This window comes from Ascaphus truei, chromosome 4 (genome assembly GCF_040206685.1).
Source record: "Ascaphus truei isolate aAscTru1 chromosome 4, aAscTru1.hap1, whole genome shotgun sequence".
NCBI classification, from domain to species: Eukaryota; Metazoa; Chordata; class Amphibia; order Anura; family Ascaphidae; genus Ascaphus; species Ascaphus truei.
This window is the reverse complement of record NC_134486.1, coordinates 208,852,589-208,870,381: the sequence shown is the minus strand read 5'-3', so window position 1 is coordinate 208,870,381 and position 17,793 is coordinate 208,852,589. Positions and strand designations below refer to the sequence as shown.

The 17,793-nt window shown below is 46.4% G+C and overlaps 1 protein-coding gene across 4 annotated transcripts in view; it reads left to right on the top strand.

The window, feature by feature from the left end:
- LOC142493194 (uncharacterized) overlaps positions 1 to 17,793 on the top strand; it is a 254,494-nt gene that overhangs the window by 177,688 nt on the left and 59,013 nt on the right. For all 4 annotated transcript variants that reach the window (XM_075596808.1, XM_075596807.1, XM_075596805.1 and 1 more), the window contains exons 10-11: positions 2,732 to 2,897; positions 4,522 to 4,710. In XM_075596808.1, the coding sequence (XP_075452923.1) occupies positions 2,732 to 2,897; positions 4,522 to 4,710 (355 nt within the window). The remainder of the gene's footprint in view (positions 1 to 2,731; positions 2,898 to 4,521; positions 4,711 to 17,793) is intronic.

Genomic DNA, 17,793 nt, shown 5'->3' with positions numbered 1-17,793 from the left:
GGTGGGGAACTCGCGTGTGGCCGCCCGCACCGCCGGGCGCACCGGGTCCCAGGCCTTATACCCTCTCCCCCCCCCCGGAGCGCTGCTTACTCGCGCCGCCCTGGTGATACACAGGTCCTTAATCACCTCAGGCGGCTGCTGCCACACACAGACAGTGACACACAAACACAGTGACCGAGACACACACACACACAGACAGTGACAGTGAGATACACACACACACACAGAGAGACCATGAGACACACAGAGACCGTGAGACACACAGACCGTGAGACACACAGAGACCGTGAAACACACAGAGACCGTGAGACACACAGAGACCGTTAGACACACAGAGACCGTGAGACACACAGAGACCGTGAGACACACACAGACCGTGACACACACACAGACCGTGACACACACACACACAGAGACAGTGACACACACACACAGAGACAGTGACAGTGACACACACACACACAGAGACAGTGACACACACACACACAGAGACAGTGACACACACACACACACAGAGACAGTGACACACACAGAGACAGTGACACACACACACACAGAGACAGTGACACACACACACACACAGTGACACACACACACACACACAGAGACAGTGACACACACACACAGAGACAGTGACACACACACAGTGACACACACACACAGACAGTGACACACACACACACACACAGAGAGACAGTGACACACACACACACACAGAGACAGTGACACACACACATCGTGACACACACACACACACACACAGACAGTGACACACACACACACACACACACACACAGAGACAGTGACACACACACACAGTGAGACACACACACACAGAGACAGTGACACACACACACACACACGCACACACAGAGACAGTGACACACACACACACACACACACAGACAGTGACACACAGTGACAGTGTCAGACACACACAGTGACAGTGCCAGACACACACACAGTGACAGTGCCAGACACACACACAGTGACAGTGCCAGACACACACACAGTGACAGTGACACACAGAGACAGTGACACAGAGACAGTGACACACACACACACAAACAGAGACAGTGACACACGGTGACAGTGACACACAGTGACAGTCACACACAGTGACAGTCACACACAGTGACAGTGCCAGATACATAGTGACAGTGCCAGACACACACAGTGACAGTGCCAGACACACACAGTGACAGTGCCAGACACACACAGTGACAGTGCCAGACACACACAGTGACAGTGACAGACACACACAGTGACCGTGCCAGACACACACAGTGACATTGACACACACACACACACAGTGACATTGACAGACACACACACAGTGACATTGACAGACACACACACACACACACACAATGACATTGACAGACACACACACACACACAGAGACAGTGACACACACACAGAGACAGTGACACACACACACAGAGACAGTGACACACACACAGAGACAGTGACACACACACACACACGCACACACACACAGAGACAGTGACACACACACACACACACACACACAGACAGTGACACACAGTGACAGTGCCAGACACACACAGTGACAGTGCCAGACACACACACAGTGACAGTGCCAGACACACACACAGTGACAGTGCCAGACACACACACAGTGACAGTGACACACAGAGACAGTGACACAGAGACAGTGACACACACACACACAAACAGAGACAGTGACACACGGTGACAGTGACACACAGTGACAGTCACACACAGTGACAGTCACACACAGTGACAGTGCCAGATACATAGTGACAGTGCCAGACACACACAGTGACAGTGCCAGACACACACAGTGACAGTGCCAGACACACACAGTGACAGTGCCAGACACACACAGTGACAGTGCCAGACACACACAGTGACAGTGCCAGACACACACAGTGACCGTGCCAGACACACACAGTGACATTGACACACACACACACACACAGTGACATTGACAGATACACACACAGTGACATTGACAGACACACACACACACACACACAATGACATTGACAGACACACACACACACACACACACAATGACACACACAATAAGCCCACCTCTGCAAACACACAAAAATAAGGCCTCTCCCCCTTGGGGTGGGTAAGGTGTCTGGGAGGGGGTATAAGGGGGCATGTGGGTTACCTGGGGCCCGGGGATGGGCTGCTGGAGCAGCATAGGTAGCCAGTGCTGCTGAGAGACTGGCAGGCCCGCGGAGCCTAAAGGGAGGGACAGAGGGGCAGAGCCTAAGGAGCTTGGCATTACTGGAGGAGAGAAGGGAGGGGAGCAGTGCTGTAGGAAGAGGCAGGCCAAAAAAAAAAATTGGCAGAGTGACAGCCCGGGCAGCCAATCAAGAAAGGGGGAGTTTAAATTTTTTTTTTTTTTTTTTAAACCATTCTTGCAGGCTTGCTTCCCGGGGGCCGGACCAAATGACGTTCCCCACCCCTGCTCTAGACGCTTGGTAAATACAGCGGTACATAAAATAAATCGTCTGGTACTGGAAGCCGTGGGGTTGTTTTGAATTGTGAGATATTGTGTATTAAATACTCCTATCTCGATACGTTTGTGTAAAAAGTCAAAATAAGTCAAGCTATTAATGTTTTTCTACTGTAGCTTGTCTTCTCAAACTTTACAGTTTCCCAGTGTGTTACAGCAATATTCCTTTCTGAAATTCCCAGCGTTGACATAGAGTAAACATTGTTTCCACAGGCAACAAATGGATCACTTTGAGAGATTAAAGGCAGATGAGCTGAGTCTCTTGGAAGAATTTAAAAAAGAAGAGATTAAAAAACTACAGAAAGTAAAAGAGGAATTGGAGAAACAAGCGGCAGCCGTCAAGGAAATTAAAGTTTGTGAGAAAAGTGAAGAAATTCAGGTAGCTATCCTATGGGTTGATGACTCATTCAAATAATGTAGGGGGGAAGCATCACTTGTGAACATGGAGCATAAAAACCTTTAACCTAAACTAGACTTATATTAGTTCAGATTCACATTTGGGGGAACAAATATTCTATAGGACTTAAAGCCAAAGTGCTACTTATTTTACTAAAAGGGGCTTTCCCATAAGACTAGTTTAATGTAAAAGATTTTTAAAGTTTAAAACTGTTACCTTTTCCTAACCCAGATAACAAATAAAACAGACAATCTTTTGTTGGCGGCCATTGAAAACTAAGTGGATTAAATTCGATCTTAAGCAGCAGCAACTGTACATTTTGACTCTGGATTCGTAATTTAGCAGACATGTAATCAAATCAGAATACCTTATGTTGCTCAATATATGATACAGAAAACTCAAAATTATCATGTCACTCTAAATAAATGCTATCTTTAGATGCCCAGAACTGTCACAGTACCTCCTCAGTCCCATTATTAAACGCCTTTGAATGAATTGTACTCTTAGTAAGGCTGTAGAATGGGCACACTGTGGAATAATTTGTAATTGTGTACAATTATGAGTTGCAGTTTTACTAATTCAGCTGTAATAATACTTTAGGTGCCGGATACCAATTCTTTAAAACTATCTTTATGCCTATTCTTTTTAATAGTTGGTGCTTTATACACCCTTGTGGCTTACATAGGCATTATAACATAAATCTCCCTTTTTTCTCCTATGGGCATTCTACACCACATTACCAATACTAACAGTAAGACAAATATTTTTGCAGATATAGAAAAAAAAACCCTGTTAATTTAAACTCAATAACAATAAATAATTAATAAATTAACTTGCAGGACATAAATTAGATTGCACACTTTTTTTTCTGTGATCTAAGAGTTATTTCAAATTACATGGATTTATATTCCATTTTTATAAATATATTTGTATATCTATGTATGTGTGTGTATGTGTGTATATATAATATATGGAACATATATTATATATATAATCAAAAACAAATAGACAATACCGTTCTGTGGCTAACGAAAGGCTTTTATCTGTGCGAGCTTTCGAGATACACTGATCTCTTCTTCCGGCGGTGTTGCAATGGATAAAGCAAGAAAGGTTTAACTTAAAAACAGTATATACTGAAATGTTATATGTGACTGAAACCTATCCGTGTGAGTGTGTGAGTGTGTGTGTGAGTGTGAGTGTGAGTGTGAGTGTGAGTGTGTGTGTGTGTGTGTGTGTGTGTGTGTGTGTGTGTGTGTGTGTGTGTGTGTGTGTGTGTGTGTGTGTGTGTGTGTGTGTGTGTGTGTGTGACCCCTGTTTTCTGTATGTATGTATATATAGATATATATATATATATTTATTAAGGTTATGGTGGGTAAAAAAAAGTGACAAAAAGCCCTCCACAGTATAGCATATAGCAACTGTAAAAATTCCTGTATATATATATACATAGTATATATATATTTAATATATACAATATGTGTTAATTCTTGCACAACGTTGACTCTTTCTTGTAAACCCTAATTTTTCCATGTTTTTCATTTTTACCATAACACTAAGTCTATACTGTATGTATGCAGTCAAAGGTTTTTTTTATCCGTACAAACAGATGCTAAAGGTACAGATCTCAGAACTACAAGTGGAGTTTCAGAGAAATGAGTCTCGTTGGTCATCAACTCATGGCCAGCTCCGAAAACAAGTTGAAGGACTGACAAAAGAGAACCAGGAGCTACGTAGTGAGCTCAGAGCTGCAGAGAGTCATCTTGTGGAGGTGACTAACAACAGATCAGAATCCCTGGTGAGAGTCTTTTAACCCCTTCACTGCCATTGCTGGCATATCTAACTGCAAAGCGAGTTAATTTAACACTCTTTGCATAACTGGTCAGATTTATTAGGCGATACTACTCCATAAAATACTTTCCGGTACCGGAAGACACCTTGCCAAACATTCATAATGACCACAAATGAATGGGTAATAAGGTGTCTGTTAGCGCTGGGAGGTACGTTATGGAGTAGCATTGGTTAGTAAATGTGACCCATAGTGTACAGTACCAACCAGATGTATTGTTTTATTAAGGCATTGGGTTGTCACAAAAAGAATTAATTGGGAAAAAATGTATTTCAAGTTACAATTAGTAGCTAATGTCAAAAGTGATCATTGTTTGGAAATAAGTTTGCGTTAATTATTTATTTATAAAATGTTTTACCAGGAAGTAATACATTGAGAGTAACCTCTCATTTTCAAGTATGCTCTGGGCATAGAGTTGATGACAGATAAAATACATGTTTACATTAAATGAACAGGGTTATACATTATATACAGTATAAAGACATTGCATGAACAGTTAAAGATAAAATATGTGTAACACTCCTACCCCCCCCCCCCCAACCAAGGGAGATTAGCAGGTAATGGGTGTTATGGTGCTAACCTGTAGGTTTACTGAAGGCCTAAGCCTCCGCTCATAGGGAGCTTGGGGTGCAAGGTACAGTGTCTCCACCTGAGTGGATCCCGCCACAGACGAAATGACCCCTCGCAGGTACCTACTGTATATACGTATACCATGAACAACCACTCCCACAACAGTATAAACAATAAGCTTTTTACCAGCAGGGTCCCACAAGATACACTTGTATAATAACAGCACAGCAACAATTACAGCACAGCAATAATATTGACACAACCCCTTTCTCCTATCCTTTTTTTTTTTTACCTTAAATTTTTTATTGGTTTTCAAGGCAAAATAGTAATAAAGGGTACATCCATTGCTTCATTTAGCAATCAACAGAACTCACAAATAAAATCATATATAAAAAAACATAATACAAAATAAGGTGAGGGGGAGAGGGAGGGGTCCCTGTCCTTGCATATCGTCCCATTATTACGGAGTCATGGTATAAGGTGCTTTATTTGGTTTTGTGTGGTACTTTGGTTTCCAGGGTGCCTGTCCCCCTCGCGGTCTCGTTCTCCTCTGATTTCGGATTTGTCAGATCTCCCTGCGGTCAAGCTCATATCCCGAACGTCAGATGAGAACGCATCTATTACTGTCATAGCTAAATTGTGGTCATCTCTACCCCTGGGATATCTGTCTGTGATCTCGCACCTCGTCGCTGTTGCAAAATGAGCAACCAGTTTATTCTCAACCCTGGCCAGGCACAGTGAGGGTCTATTTAGTAGAAAAAGCCAAGGATCTAACAGAATTGTGAGGTCAAAATCCTCTTAAGCCAATCTCTAATTTTTCCCACAAGATCTGAGGACAGGAGCACAGTATATGTAACAAATCAGCGGGCACTCCACATTGTCTCAGACACAATGGGGAGTATCCTGTTACAAATCTCGAAGTTTTAGCGGGGTGAGATATCATCTCATTAATACTTTAGAAGCTTTCTCCTTTAACGTCGTGCAAATCGAGCTCTTGGATGGCACGTAAAGATTGCAACTGTAAATCCCTTGCTGCAGTGGAAGTGCTGTATGCTGAGCGATAATGGGGAAAGACAGGGTTGCAGACCTGTCTAAGACATGCAAATGAACATACAGTAATATTTACAGTTGCTTTATGCTTTACTGTGGAGGGTTTTTGTCACTTTTTTTACCCACCATAACCTTAACAATAGTGGTGATTACCTAGTCTAGTCTCAAACCCGCTTAGCCATTAAGACGACCTCACACTGATGATACCCATCAAGGTTGAAACATGTCTGTGAGTGGGTTCAATGGCTTTGCATCTCATCCCAGCCTCTGTCTAAAAGCTGTGTTTAAAACAGCATGCATTGGCTTGAGGATTTGCTTGTGTAATATGAGCTTGAGACGAAAGGTGGCACTGAGTGCTCATTTGCATGTCATTTCCCAGAATCCCTTGCTGCAGTGGAAGCGCTGTATGCTGGGCGATAATGGGGAAAGACAGGGTTGCAGACCTGTCTAAGACATGCAAATGAACATACAGTAATATTTACAGTTGCTATATATATATATATATATATATATATATATATACACAGTGGTTGACAAATCACCAAAAATTCTACTCGCCACACAAAAAAATCTACTCGCCACCTAGTACCAAACGTGTGCTGCTTGGGCCAATATTTACTCGCCCGGGGGTTAAATCCACTCGCCCGGGGCGAGCAAATGTATAGGTTTGTCGAACACTGTATATATATATATATATATATATATATATATATATATATATATGGTTGTTGGGTTATCTCCTGCTATGTTCATTGACTGTGGATGTCTTAGCTGCACAATTGTGTGATATATCACCAGCACTATACTGCATGCAGAGCTGTGACTAACAGCTAAACATATTAAGATGAAAGGCATTGTGCACAGCCTAGGATATTGACATAACTATACCCACATTTTCTATACTTACTGAATAGTTTTGTTTGCTGCACTATTATATGACCTATAGAACAGGAAACTTTTTCCTTGCCATTTGTACTTTGAGCCAATGATATTTATTTATTTATTTATAAAAATGTTTTACCAGGAAGTAATACATTGAGAGTTACCTCTCGTTTTCAAGTAAGTCCTGGGCATAGTTAATATGACAAATAATACATGGTTACAAATACAGTTACATAAATGAACAGGGTATAGATTATATACAATACATTACATGCACAGTTAGAGAATATGTATATTATAGGCTTATGTAACAGTTACAGACCAGATTAAAGTGTGAGACAGCCTTAGTTTTGAAAGAACTTAAACTGGTGGTGGATGTGAGAGTCTCCGGTAGGTTGTTCCAGTTTTGGGGTCCACAGTAAGAGAAGGAGGAGCGGCCGGATACTTTTGTTTAGCCTTTGGACCATGAACAGTCTTTTGGAGTCTGATCTCAGATGATAAGTGCTGCATGTGGTAGGGGTGAAGAGCTTGTTCAGATAGGTGGGTAGCTTGCCCAGAAAGTATTTGAAGGCAAGACAGGAAAGGTGAACTTTGCGCCTAGACTCGCATTTTATCCTGACTCTGATCATTTATACAAATAGTGCAACATTGCTATGAGGTAATTGCCACCAAGCCGACATTGTTATCATGGTGGACAATACACTGATAAAGCATATAAAATCACCTTACATATGGTATACACTTTGATATTATATTCATTGATAGACATTGTTATACTACATCACTTTGAGTATAAAGGTGTTGTCCTACACAGGCTCAATCCACATACCACCAACCAATGATTGTGTTTAGTTTACCCACATCATCTTAGATTACCATCACTAAGCAGTTAGTAGTAAAATTATACAGCGAGGTTAGAGCTGTGTCATGAATTTCATGGCTATTATATCTAGCTTAGCCCCCACCTTATAGCCTCATCAGTCATGGTTAGATTACAACTTGTGTTTGTGGGTATTCTCTACATTTTGCAATCAATGGTTGGTTATTAGGTATGCTGTGTTAGTGTTAACACCTTATCACACCACTAGTAGGCTACTAATCAGCACCTTCCAGGTAGCACTATACTGTAGATACCAGTAAGCTCGGCAAATTCCATGTTATAAGACACTGGCAGCTAGGGAATTGTCTCTCCTTTTCCCCACCTACAACTGTAGATGACCAGAAAGACCCCTCTATGTACCTAGTTATAGGAAGGTTGGGTCTTGTGCAATATTTTCATAAATATCATTATTTGCAAGTACATTCTTTATTTTTAGTGGACATCTTGAAAATAATTTAACAATATCAGTCAATAATCTTTTTTTTTTGTTCAAACATTTTTTATTAGGCAAGTAGGTGATATTACAAGGACAACAGTACAGTGTGTCTTCAGTACCTAATACAAAAAAGTTTCTAATAATATAGGCAAGGATAGAAAAAGAAAAGAAACATTGACTGGAATGTGAAACCCTTTTTCCCTTCATATCACATTTGTCGCAAGAGGGGGGTAATTGCCCTCCTAAGCTGAGCTGAAGTTGAGAGAGCCCCCAGCCGGGGGTGTCATGGTATCCAGTAAACGGAGAGTAGCGATAGAATAAAAAGAGGGGATGGGGGGGGGGGGGGAGGCTGGGGGTTTGAAGGTAAGGGGGGGGTGAGGGATGGGGGAGGTAGAGGGGAATCCCAGCGCGTCACCGGACGTCAGGCCCGGTCACCCCCACCTTCAGCTCCTCTGCGTCTCCACACCAGTTGTTATGGGTGGCATATGGGAGGGGGGAGGGAGGTGGTCAGGGGCCTAGCACTCCCGTTTCAGGGTGGTCTTATTCTGGTCTCTGGGCCAGCCACAGCTCCCATATTTTGTAAAAATTGCTCGTTGACTGTTTCAGGAAGGCAGTCAGCCTTTCCATCAACATGACCTCGTTTATGCATCACTTGACTGTTTGTTTTGAAGGGGGAGAGACCTTTTTCCAGGAGGCCGCTAGTGAGCACCTTGCAGCTGTGAGGATAAATTAGATCAGTTTCCCTGTTGGATGGTCAATACCCTCATTTGGTTTTGCCAAAAGGAAGGTTAATGGATCAATAGTGATTGTGAGGTCCGTCACTTCTCTAATAAGCGTCTGGATAGTGGACCAGTACCTCCTAATTTCCGGGCACGTCCACCAAATATAGACCATGTCCCCCTTTAGTCCACAGCCTCTCCAACAATAATCCGATGCCAGGGGGTAGATTTGCTTTAGTCTCACTGGAGTAAGATACCAGTGAAATAATATCTTATAGATATTTTCTTTGGTCGTGGTGCAAATTGAGGTTTTTGCATCAAACTCCCAGATATCCTCCCAGTCCTCTCTATCTATTGTTAAATTTAATTCGGCTGCCCATTTGAGCATATAATCATGGCCGGGGGTATCAACCGCTGTCTCCAGTTCAGCATATATTTTGGTGATCAACCCTTTTGGACTGATATTATTTCTACATAGAATTTCAAAGCTTGTGAGAGGAGGGAAGTCCAATTTCGGGGAGATGGTTTGAAGATAGTGTCTGATTTGGAGAAATTTAAACATGTCCAATTCTGGGGCGTCATATTTTGATCTTAAATCTTGAAAGCTCAAAAACCTCTCCTCGCTCAATAGGTCAGCAATCACTCCAATTCCCCTATTTTTAAACTGGTCAAATTGTTTGTAGTCGCAACCCGGGGGGAACTTGGGGTTGTCCAAAAGCAGAGTGAACTGGGACACAGGGGATGAAAGTTTGAATTTAGATTTTGACCAAATATCCCAAGTGAGTCTCATCGCACCCAGTTCAAATCTTTTTGACTGCGTATCCCTCTTATCAGTTGCCCAAAGACTGGCTGGCTGGCAGAGAAGGCGTTCTGGCATAATGGGACTCTATTGCTAACCAACAGTTTTGGGTTGGTTCAGCATTCCAAACCACCACCTGCCTCAGATATCTTCCTCTGCCAGATAAATTGGAAGATTTTGTTTTGAAGGTTTTTAAGTTCTGAGCCAGGGACCCGGACCAGAAGGGTCTGGAAGAAATACAGTAACCTAGGGAGTATGTTCCTTTTGACCAAAGTCATTCTACCTATCCATGAAATCTGGTAATTCTCCCATTTGGCTAGATCTTTCTTAATTTTATGTTATAGGGTGGGGTAATTATGTTGATACAATAGATGGTAATCCCTTGCCACATTCACACCCAGGTACTTAATATATGAGGAACTCCATCTGTAATTACAATTTTACTTTAATATTTTAGCCTCTAATTCGGATAGTACAGACAGCTGTGTGATGCTACAAACTCCAGTCAAATCAATCCGCAGTCTTTAAGCATTATAAAATAAAATGCATAAGTTTGATATCTTCCAAGAATAAAATGATATACCCACACTTCTCCACTGGAATAATATATAAATAACTCCACAATTCTTCCGAATAGCTGGCCAGGATTCCACTTGCACTGCGGTGAGAATCCACACCCCTGGTGTCTAGTCAAATCAACATCGGAGTGGATATACAGAGAATATATAAACCAGAGTGTAATAACTCACGTTTTTTGGGGTATAATTCTTCAGATATGTACATCAACTCAGGATATCCGTGTGCCTTCGTTTTCAGCAGCTTACAGATGAACAGAATAGGAAACAAAGCACTACTTCACTGATGCATGGCAAATGAAGGGTTAAATTGAGTACATGCCCATAAAAAGTTATTTATTGGTTCCAAATATAAAACAGCTACATGGAGGGGGTCCAAGGGCCCCTCACCAACGCATTTTGACCGTTGGTCTTTCTCAAGGTGTCTGCAAAAGGTACTCACCTGGCAACTTTTGTACCCTCAGTGCGCGCCATCTCCACCCGTCCGAATCACTTCCTGGAGTGACGTGGGGCTGGTGACGTCATCGCGCACTGACGGAACATCACAGAAAGGAAAAAAACTTTATTAAACATTAACAATATAACAACAACAAAGTCGCCATGCAAGGAAAGGCATTGTCCATCTCCCAGACACCTGAACAATCCATAATGCAGCAAATAAAACTAAAAAGAATATGTAAAAACATGACATTTGATTAAAAAGGTAATTAATTCAAAAGGATCTATATGCTTATGCAGACAGTGATCGAATAGTGTCTGTGTCCAACCACTCTATTATAATTGATGTTAATTCAAGAGGGAACATATTGATACAATTAAAAAAAAAATTGAACAACACTTTCCTTGTAGAAGCCACATAAACTGTATATAACCAATCCAAAGGTGAAAAAGATAAGTGACAACCTTCAGAGGTGTAGCTTATTATAGAGTTCTTATAAGGCAAATGCATACAACCTCATGAAGTGGGTTTTTCCTGCAGGAAACACCTCAACAATATAAACTGTATATAAATAGTATGGAAAGGAAAGAATAATTATATACAATCCATGGGCGTCCGCAGAAATGTTTTCAGGGGGGGGGCATAATGTTAACTAGACAGAGAGAGTGGTTGTGGGGGTGTGGGGGTGACGGGGTGGGTGACTGACACTTTGACTGACTGACTCGTGTGTGACTGACACTTGGGTGGGTGACTGACTGACTGTGGTTTGGTGTCTGTATTCATTCACAGACACAAACACACACCCTCCCTCTCTCCGACTCTCCCTCTCCGACTCTCCCTCTCAGACTCTCCCTCTCAGACTCTCCCTCTCAGACTCTCCCTCTCAGACTCTCCCTCTCAGACTCTCCCTCTCCCTCTCAGACTCTCCCTCTCAGACTCTCCCTCTCCCTCTCAGACTCTCCCTCTCAGACTCTCCCTCTCCCTCTCAGACTCTCCCTCTCAGACTCTCCCTCTCAGACTCTCCCTCTCAGACTCTCCCTCTCCCTCTCAGACTCTCCCTCTCCCTCTCAGACTCTCCCTCTCAGACTCTCCCTCTCAGACTCTCACTCTCCCCCTCAGACTCTCCCTCTCTCAGACTCTCCCTCTCTCAGACTCTCCCTCTCTCAGACTCTCCCTCTCTCAGACTCTCCCTCTCTCAGACTCTCCCTCTCTCAGACTCTCCCTCTCAGACTCTCCCTCTCAGACTCTCCCTCTCCCTCTCAGACTCTCTCTCCCTCTCCCTCTCACTCAGACTCTCTCTCTCACAGACTCTCTCTCTCTCACTCAGACTCTCTCTCTCTCACTCAGACTCTCTCTCTCTCACTCAGACTCTCTCTCTCTCACTCAGACTCTCTCTCTCACTCAGACTCTCTCTCACTCAGACTCTCTCTCTCACTCAGACTCTCTCTCTCACTCAGACTCTCTCTCTCACTCAGACTCTCTCTCTCTCTCACTCAGACTCTCTCTCTCACTCAGACTCTCTCTCTCACTCAGACTCTCTCTCTCACTCAGACTCTCTCTCTCACTCAGACTCTCTCTCTCTCACTCAGACTCTCTCTCTCACTCAGACACACACACCACACACACCACACCACACACACCTTGTCTGGTGCCACTCTAATGCAGATAGTCCCAAGGTGTAGCCCCATCTCTTTCTTACCCCCTCTCTTCTTCATTCACTCTCTCCCCTCACCCCTCTCTTCCTCTATTACACCCCGTCTCCTCACTCTCCCCCCTCCATCAATTATCCCCCTCTGACTCAAACCCACTCCCTGAATCCGTCCTCCTCACATTCATTCCCTCCCCCCCTGATCTCTCACACACACACAGACACAAACTCAGACACTCGCAACAAGGGGGAATCGGAGCAGGGGGGGGGGACCCGGAGCAGGGGGGGAATCTGAACGGGAAGGGGGGACCGGAGCAGGGGGGGGGGAATCAGAACAGGGGGGACCAGAGCAGGGGGAAGATTTTGGAACGGGGGGGGATCGGAGCAGGGGGGGGGGGGAATCAGAGCAGGAGGACAAGGGGGAAGCGAGAGTGGCATGGAGCAGTACTCACCTGACTTGCTCCATGCAGGACAGGGCGGGCCTCGCTATGCAAGGTCAGATAGACTCCGCAGGGGTGAGCAAACTTTTTATGCCGAGCCCCCCTTTTCATCCATTTAATTTCTCGGGCCCCCCCTGCCTGACGTAATCAAAATCACATGAACCCCCCCCCCCCGTTTATTAAACGATATACAATGTAAATACAAATATGTTTCAACAGCTCGCGCTTGCAAAATTGGGCTGCGTCCACGCTGCCGCCGAGAGTGGTGACATCACCAACTCTCCAAGCATGAGCACAGGGTGTCCTGCATAATTTTGCAAGCACGAGTGGGGGGTATGGATCAGGGCTACTGTATTTCTGTGTTTGTGTGTGGCTGTGTGTGGGTGTGGGGTTGTGCGCATTGACTGCTGCTGAGCATGCTTCAATGTCAATTTTGTTTGTCTCCCCAAGCGCCAAGCTTGGGAGAGCGTACACCCTCCAGTTTGTGCAACGCTGCATTCAATCACAACACCCATACACACACACAATCACAACACAGACACACCACACACACAATACCCCCCCACACACACTAATATCACAACACACTAATACCACACCACACAACACACACAATCAATCACAACACAAACAACACCCCCCACACCACACACAATCACAGCACACATTCAATCACAAAACACACACATCACTATACATATATATATATATATATATATATATACAGTGCTCGACAAATAATGTTAACCTGTCGCCCGTTGCGAGTGGATTTAGGCAGCTGGCGACCCGTGCTGCAGCTCAATGAATTCCCCTGCTCGTGCCAATTTTTTTTTTTTTTTTTTTTAAATAAATAAATAATCCCCCTCCCTGATTGGGTTAAAAAAAAAGTTAAAAAAAATGGCGGCAAATCCTGTGGTCCCGGCGCGCGTGCACAGGGCAAGCAGAGTGTCCTGCCATTTGCGCTGCCTGTTCCCCCCAGCAACCCAGAATCCCCCGCATCCCTCCCCCCCCCCCCACGTGGGACGGAGGGGGAAGCCCAAACCAAGCCCCGCGCGCAACCCAGCCCCCCCCCCCCCCTCCGCTCCCCACGTGGGACGGAGGGGGAGCCCAAACCAAGCCCCGCGCGCAACCCAGCCCCCCCCCCCTCCGCTCCCCACGTGGGACGGAGGGGGAACCCCAAAACAAGCGCCGCGCGCGATCCAGCCCCCACACCCTCCCCCCTCCGCTCCCCACGTGGGACGGAGGGGGAAGCCCAAAACAAGCGCGCGATCCAGCCCCCCCGCACCCTCCGCTCCCCACGTGGGACGGAGGGGGAAGTGCAAACCCAGCTTCCCCCGTGCGCGCCTCCTGCTGGGACCTGCTCCTGCTCCTGCTGGGACCTGCTCCTGCTGGGACCTGCTCCTGCTCCTGCTGGGACCTGCTCCTGCTCCTGCTGGGACCTGCTCCTGCTCCTGCTGGGACCTGCTGCTGCTGCTGCTGCTGCTGCTGCTGCTGCTGGGACCTGCTCCTGCTCCTGCTCCTGCTGGGACCTGCTGCTGCTGCTGCTGGGACCTGCTGCTGCTCCTGCTGGGACCTGCTGCTGCTGCTGCTGGGACCTGCTGCTGCTGCTGCTGCTGCTGCTGCTGGGACCTGCTGCTGCTGCTGCTGAGGCCCACGCTGCTCTGTGTGTCCCATGTCTTGGAGAGGGCCCACTGCCGTGCGGAGACCCCACTGCTGCCACGTGTGACCCGGTGAGTGTGTGAGTGACAGACTGAGTGTCTGTGAGTGTGCCTGTGTGCCTGTGTGTCTGTCAGTGTGCCTGTGTGCCTGTGTGTCTGTGAGTGTGCCTGTGTGTCTGTGAGTGTGCCTGTGTGTCTGTGAGTGTGCCTGTGTGTCTGTGAGTGTGCCTGTCAGTGTGCCTGTGTGTGTGTGTGTGTCTGTCAGTGTGCCTGTGTGTCTGTGAGTGTGTCTGTGAGTGTGCCTGTGTGTCTGTGAGTGTGCCTGTGTGTCTGTGAGTGTGCCTGTGAGTGTGCCTGTGTGCCTGTGTGTCTGTGAGTGTGCCTGTGTGTCTGTGAGTGTGCCTGTGTGTCTGTGAGTGTGCCTGTGTGTCTGTGAGTGTGCCTGTGTGTCTGTGAGTGTGCCTGTGTGTCTGTCAGTGTGCCTATGTGTCTGTGAGTGTGCCTGTGTGTCTGTCAGTGTGCCTGTGTGTCTGTCAGTGTGCCTGTGTGTCTGTGAGTGTGCCTGTGTGTCTGTGAGTGTGCCTGTGTGTCTGAGTGTGCCTGTGTGTCTGTGAGTGTGCCTGTGTGTCTGTGAGTGTGCCTGTGAGTGTGCCTGTGTGCCTGTGTGTCTGTGAGTGTGCCTGTGTGTCTGTGAGTGTACCTGTGTGTCTGTGAGTGTGCCTGTGTGTCTGTGAGTGTGCCTGTGTGTCTGTGAGTGTGCCTGTGTGTCTGTGAGTGTGCCTGTGTGTCTGTCAGTGTGTCTGTGAGTGTGCCTGTGTGTCTGTGTGTCTGTGAGTGTGCCTGTGTGTCTGTGAGTGTGCCTGTGTGTCTGTGAGTGTGCCTGTGTGTCTGTGAGTGTGCCTGTGTGTCTGTGAGTCTGTCAGTGTGCCTGTGTGTCTGTCAGTGTGCCTGTGTGTCTGTCAGTGTGCCTGTGTGTCTGTCTGTCTGTGTGTCTGTGTGTGTGCCTGTCTGTGTGCCTATCTGTGTGTGTGTGTCTGTGTGTGTGTGTCTGTGTGTGTGTGTGTGTGTGTGTGTGAGTGAGTGTCTCTGAGTGTGTGTCTGTGAGTCTTCTGCGTGAGTGTGTCTCTGCGTGAGTGTCTGCGTGAGTGTGTCTCTGCGTGTCTGTGAGAGTGAGTGTGTGTCTGTGAGTGTCACCCTCTCCCTATGTCGCCCTCGCCTTCTCCCTGTCGCCCTCGCCCTCTCTCTGTCTTTGTCTCTCATTCTCTCTGTGTGTGTTCTGTGTCTCTCTTTTTCTGTGTGTGTCTCTCTTTTTCTGTGTGTGTCTCTCTTTTTCTGTGTGTGTCTCTCTTTTTCTGTGTGTGTCTCTCTTTTTCTGTGTGTGTCTCTCTTTTTCTGTGTGTGTCTCTCTTTTTCTGTGTGTGTCTCTCTTTTTCTGTGTGTGTCTCTCTTTTTCTGTGTGTGTCTCTCTCTCTCTGTGTGTGTCTCTCTTTTTCTGTGTGTGTCTCTCTCTGTCTGTCTCTCTCTGTGTGTCTCTCTCTGTCTGTCTCTCTCTGTCTGTCTCTCTCTGTCTGTCTCTCTCTGTCTGTCTCTCTCTGTCTGTCTCTCTCTATCTGTCTCTCTCTATCTGTCTCTCTCTCTCTATCTGTCTCTCTGGCCGAGTCCATAGAAGGACAGGCCGCGCTGAGCCTTGCGGACGCTCCGCGCTGAGCCCCTGCATACTCAATGAGGATGCCTTTAGAGGGGGCTCACGCGAGCGTCCGCAGGCGTGCTGAGGCGCTGGAGTTTTCAGCCGACAGCCAAGCTGTTTTTCAGAGCACTGTCGGCTGAAAACATCCAATCAGCGCGGAGCAGCGTCAACGTCACGGCGCCTTGACGTCTCTTTATCTGTCTCTCTCTGTCTCTCTCTCTGTCTCTCTCTCTGTCTCTCTCTCTGTCTCTCTCTCTGTCTCTCTCCCACTCTCTCTCTCTGTCTCTCCCACTCTCTCTCTCTGTCTCTCCCACTCTCTCTCTCTGTCTCTCCCACTCTCTCTCTCTGTCTCTCCCACTCTCTCTCTCTGTCTCTCCCACTCTCTCTCTCTGTCTCTCCCACTCTCTCTCTCTGTCTCTCCCACTCTCTCTCTCTGTCTCTCCCACTCTCTCTCTCTGTCTCTCCCACTCTCTCTCTCTGTCACTCTCTCTCTCTGTCACTCTCTCTCTCTGTCACTCTCTCTCTCTGTCACTCTCTCTCTCTCTGTCACTCTCTCTCTGTCACTCTCTCTCTCTCTGTCACTCTCTCTCTCTCCCACTCTCTCTCTCTCCCACTCTCTCTCTCTCCCACTCTCTCTCTCTCCCACTCTCTCTCTCTCCCACTCTCTCTCTCTCTCCCACTCTCTCTCTCCCACTCTCTCTCCCTCTCCCACGCTCTCCCACTCCCTCTCTCTCCCACTCTCTCTCTCTCCCACTCTCTCTCTCTCCCACTCTCTCTCTCTCCCACTCTCTCTCTCTCCCACTCTCTCTCTCTCCCACTCTCTCTCTCTCCCACTCTCTCTCACTCTCACTCTCTCCCACACTCTCTCTCTCTCCCCCACACACTCTCACACTATGGATCTGGATATCTTAACTGCCCTATACTACACTGAAATAACCTATACTGCTTACTTCCAGATCTGACTCAAGCTTCACACGGAAGACATCGAACCCCCCCTAACCCAGAAGACAGGTAACGAACACCTCCCCTCCAATGTATAACATTGCGGGAATGAGGGTACCTGGACTTTGAGGGTCTGCGGATCAGGTAAGATCCCAGACGGGATTGCTGCTTTAAATATTGTGAAGCGGGGGCATCCAGACACTAGTTAAGGGGTGCAGGAAACTAGTCATCCACATCTGGCTTTTTTTTTCTAGATTTGACATTTATACACACACACACACACACACACACACACACCAAGGACTAA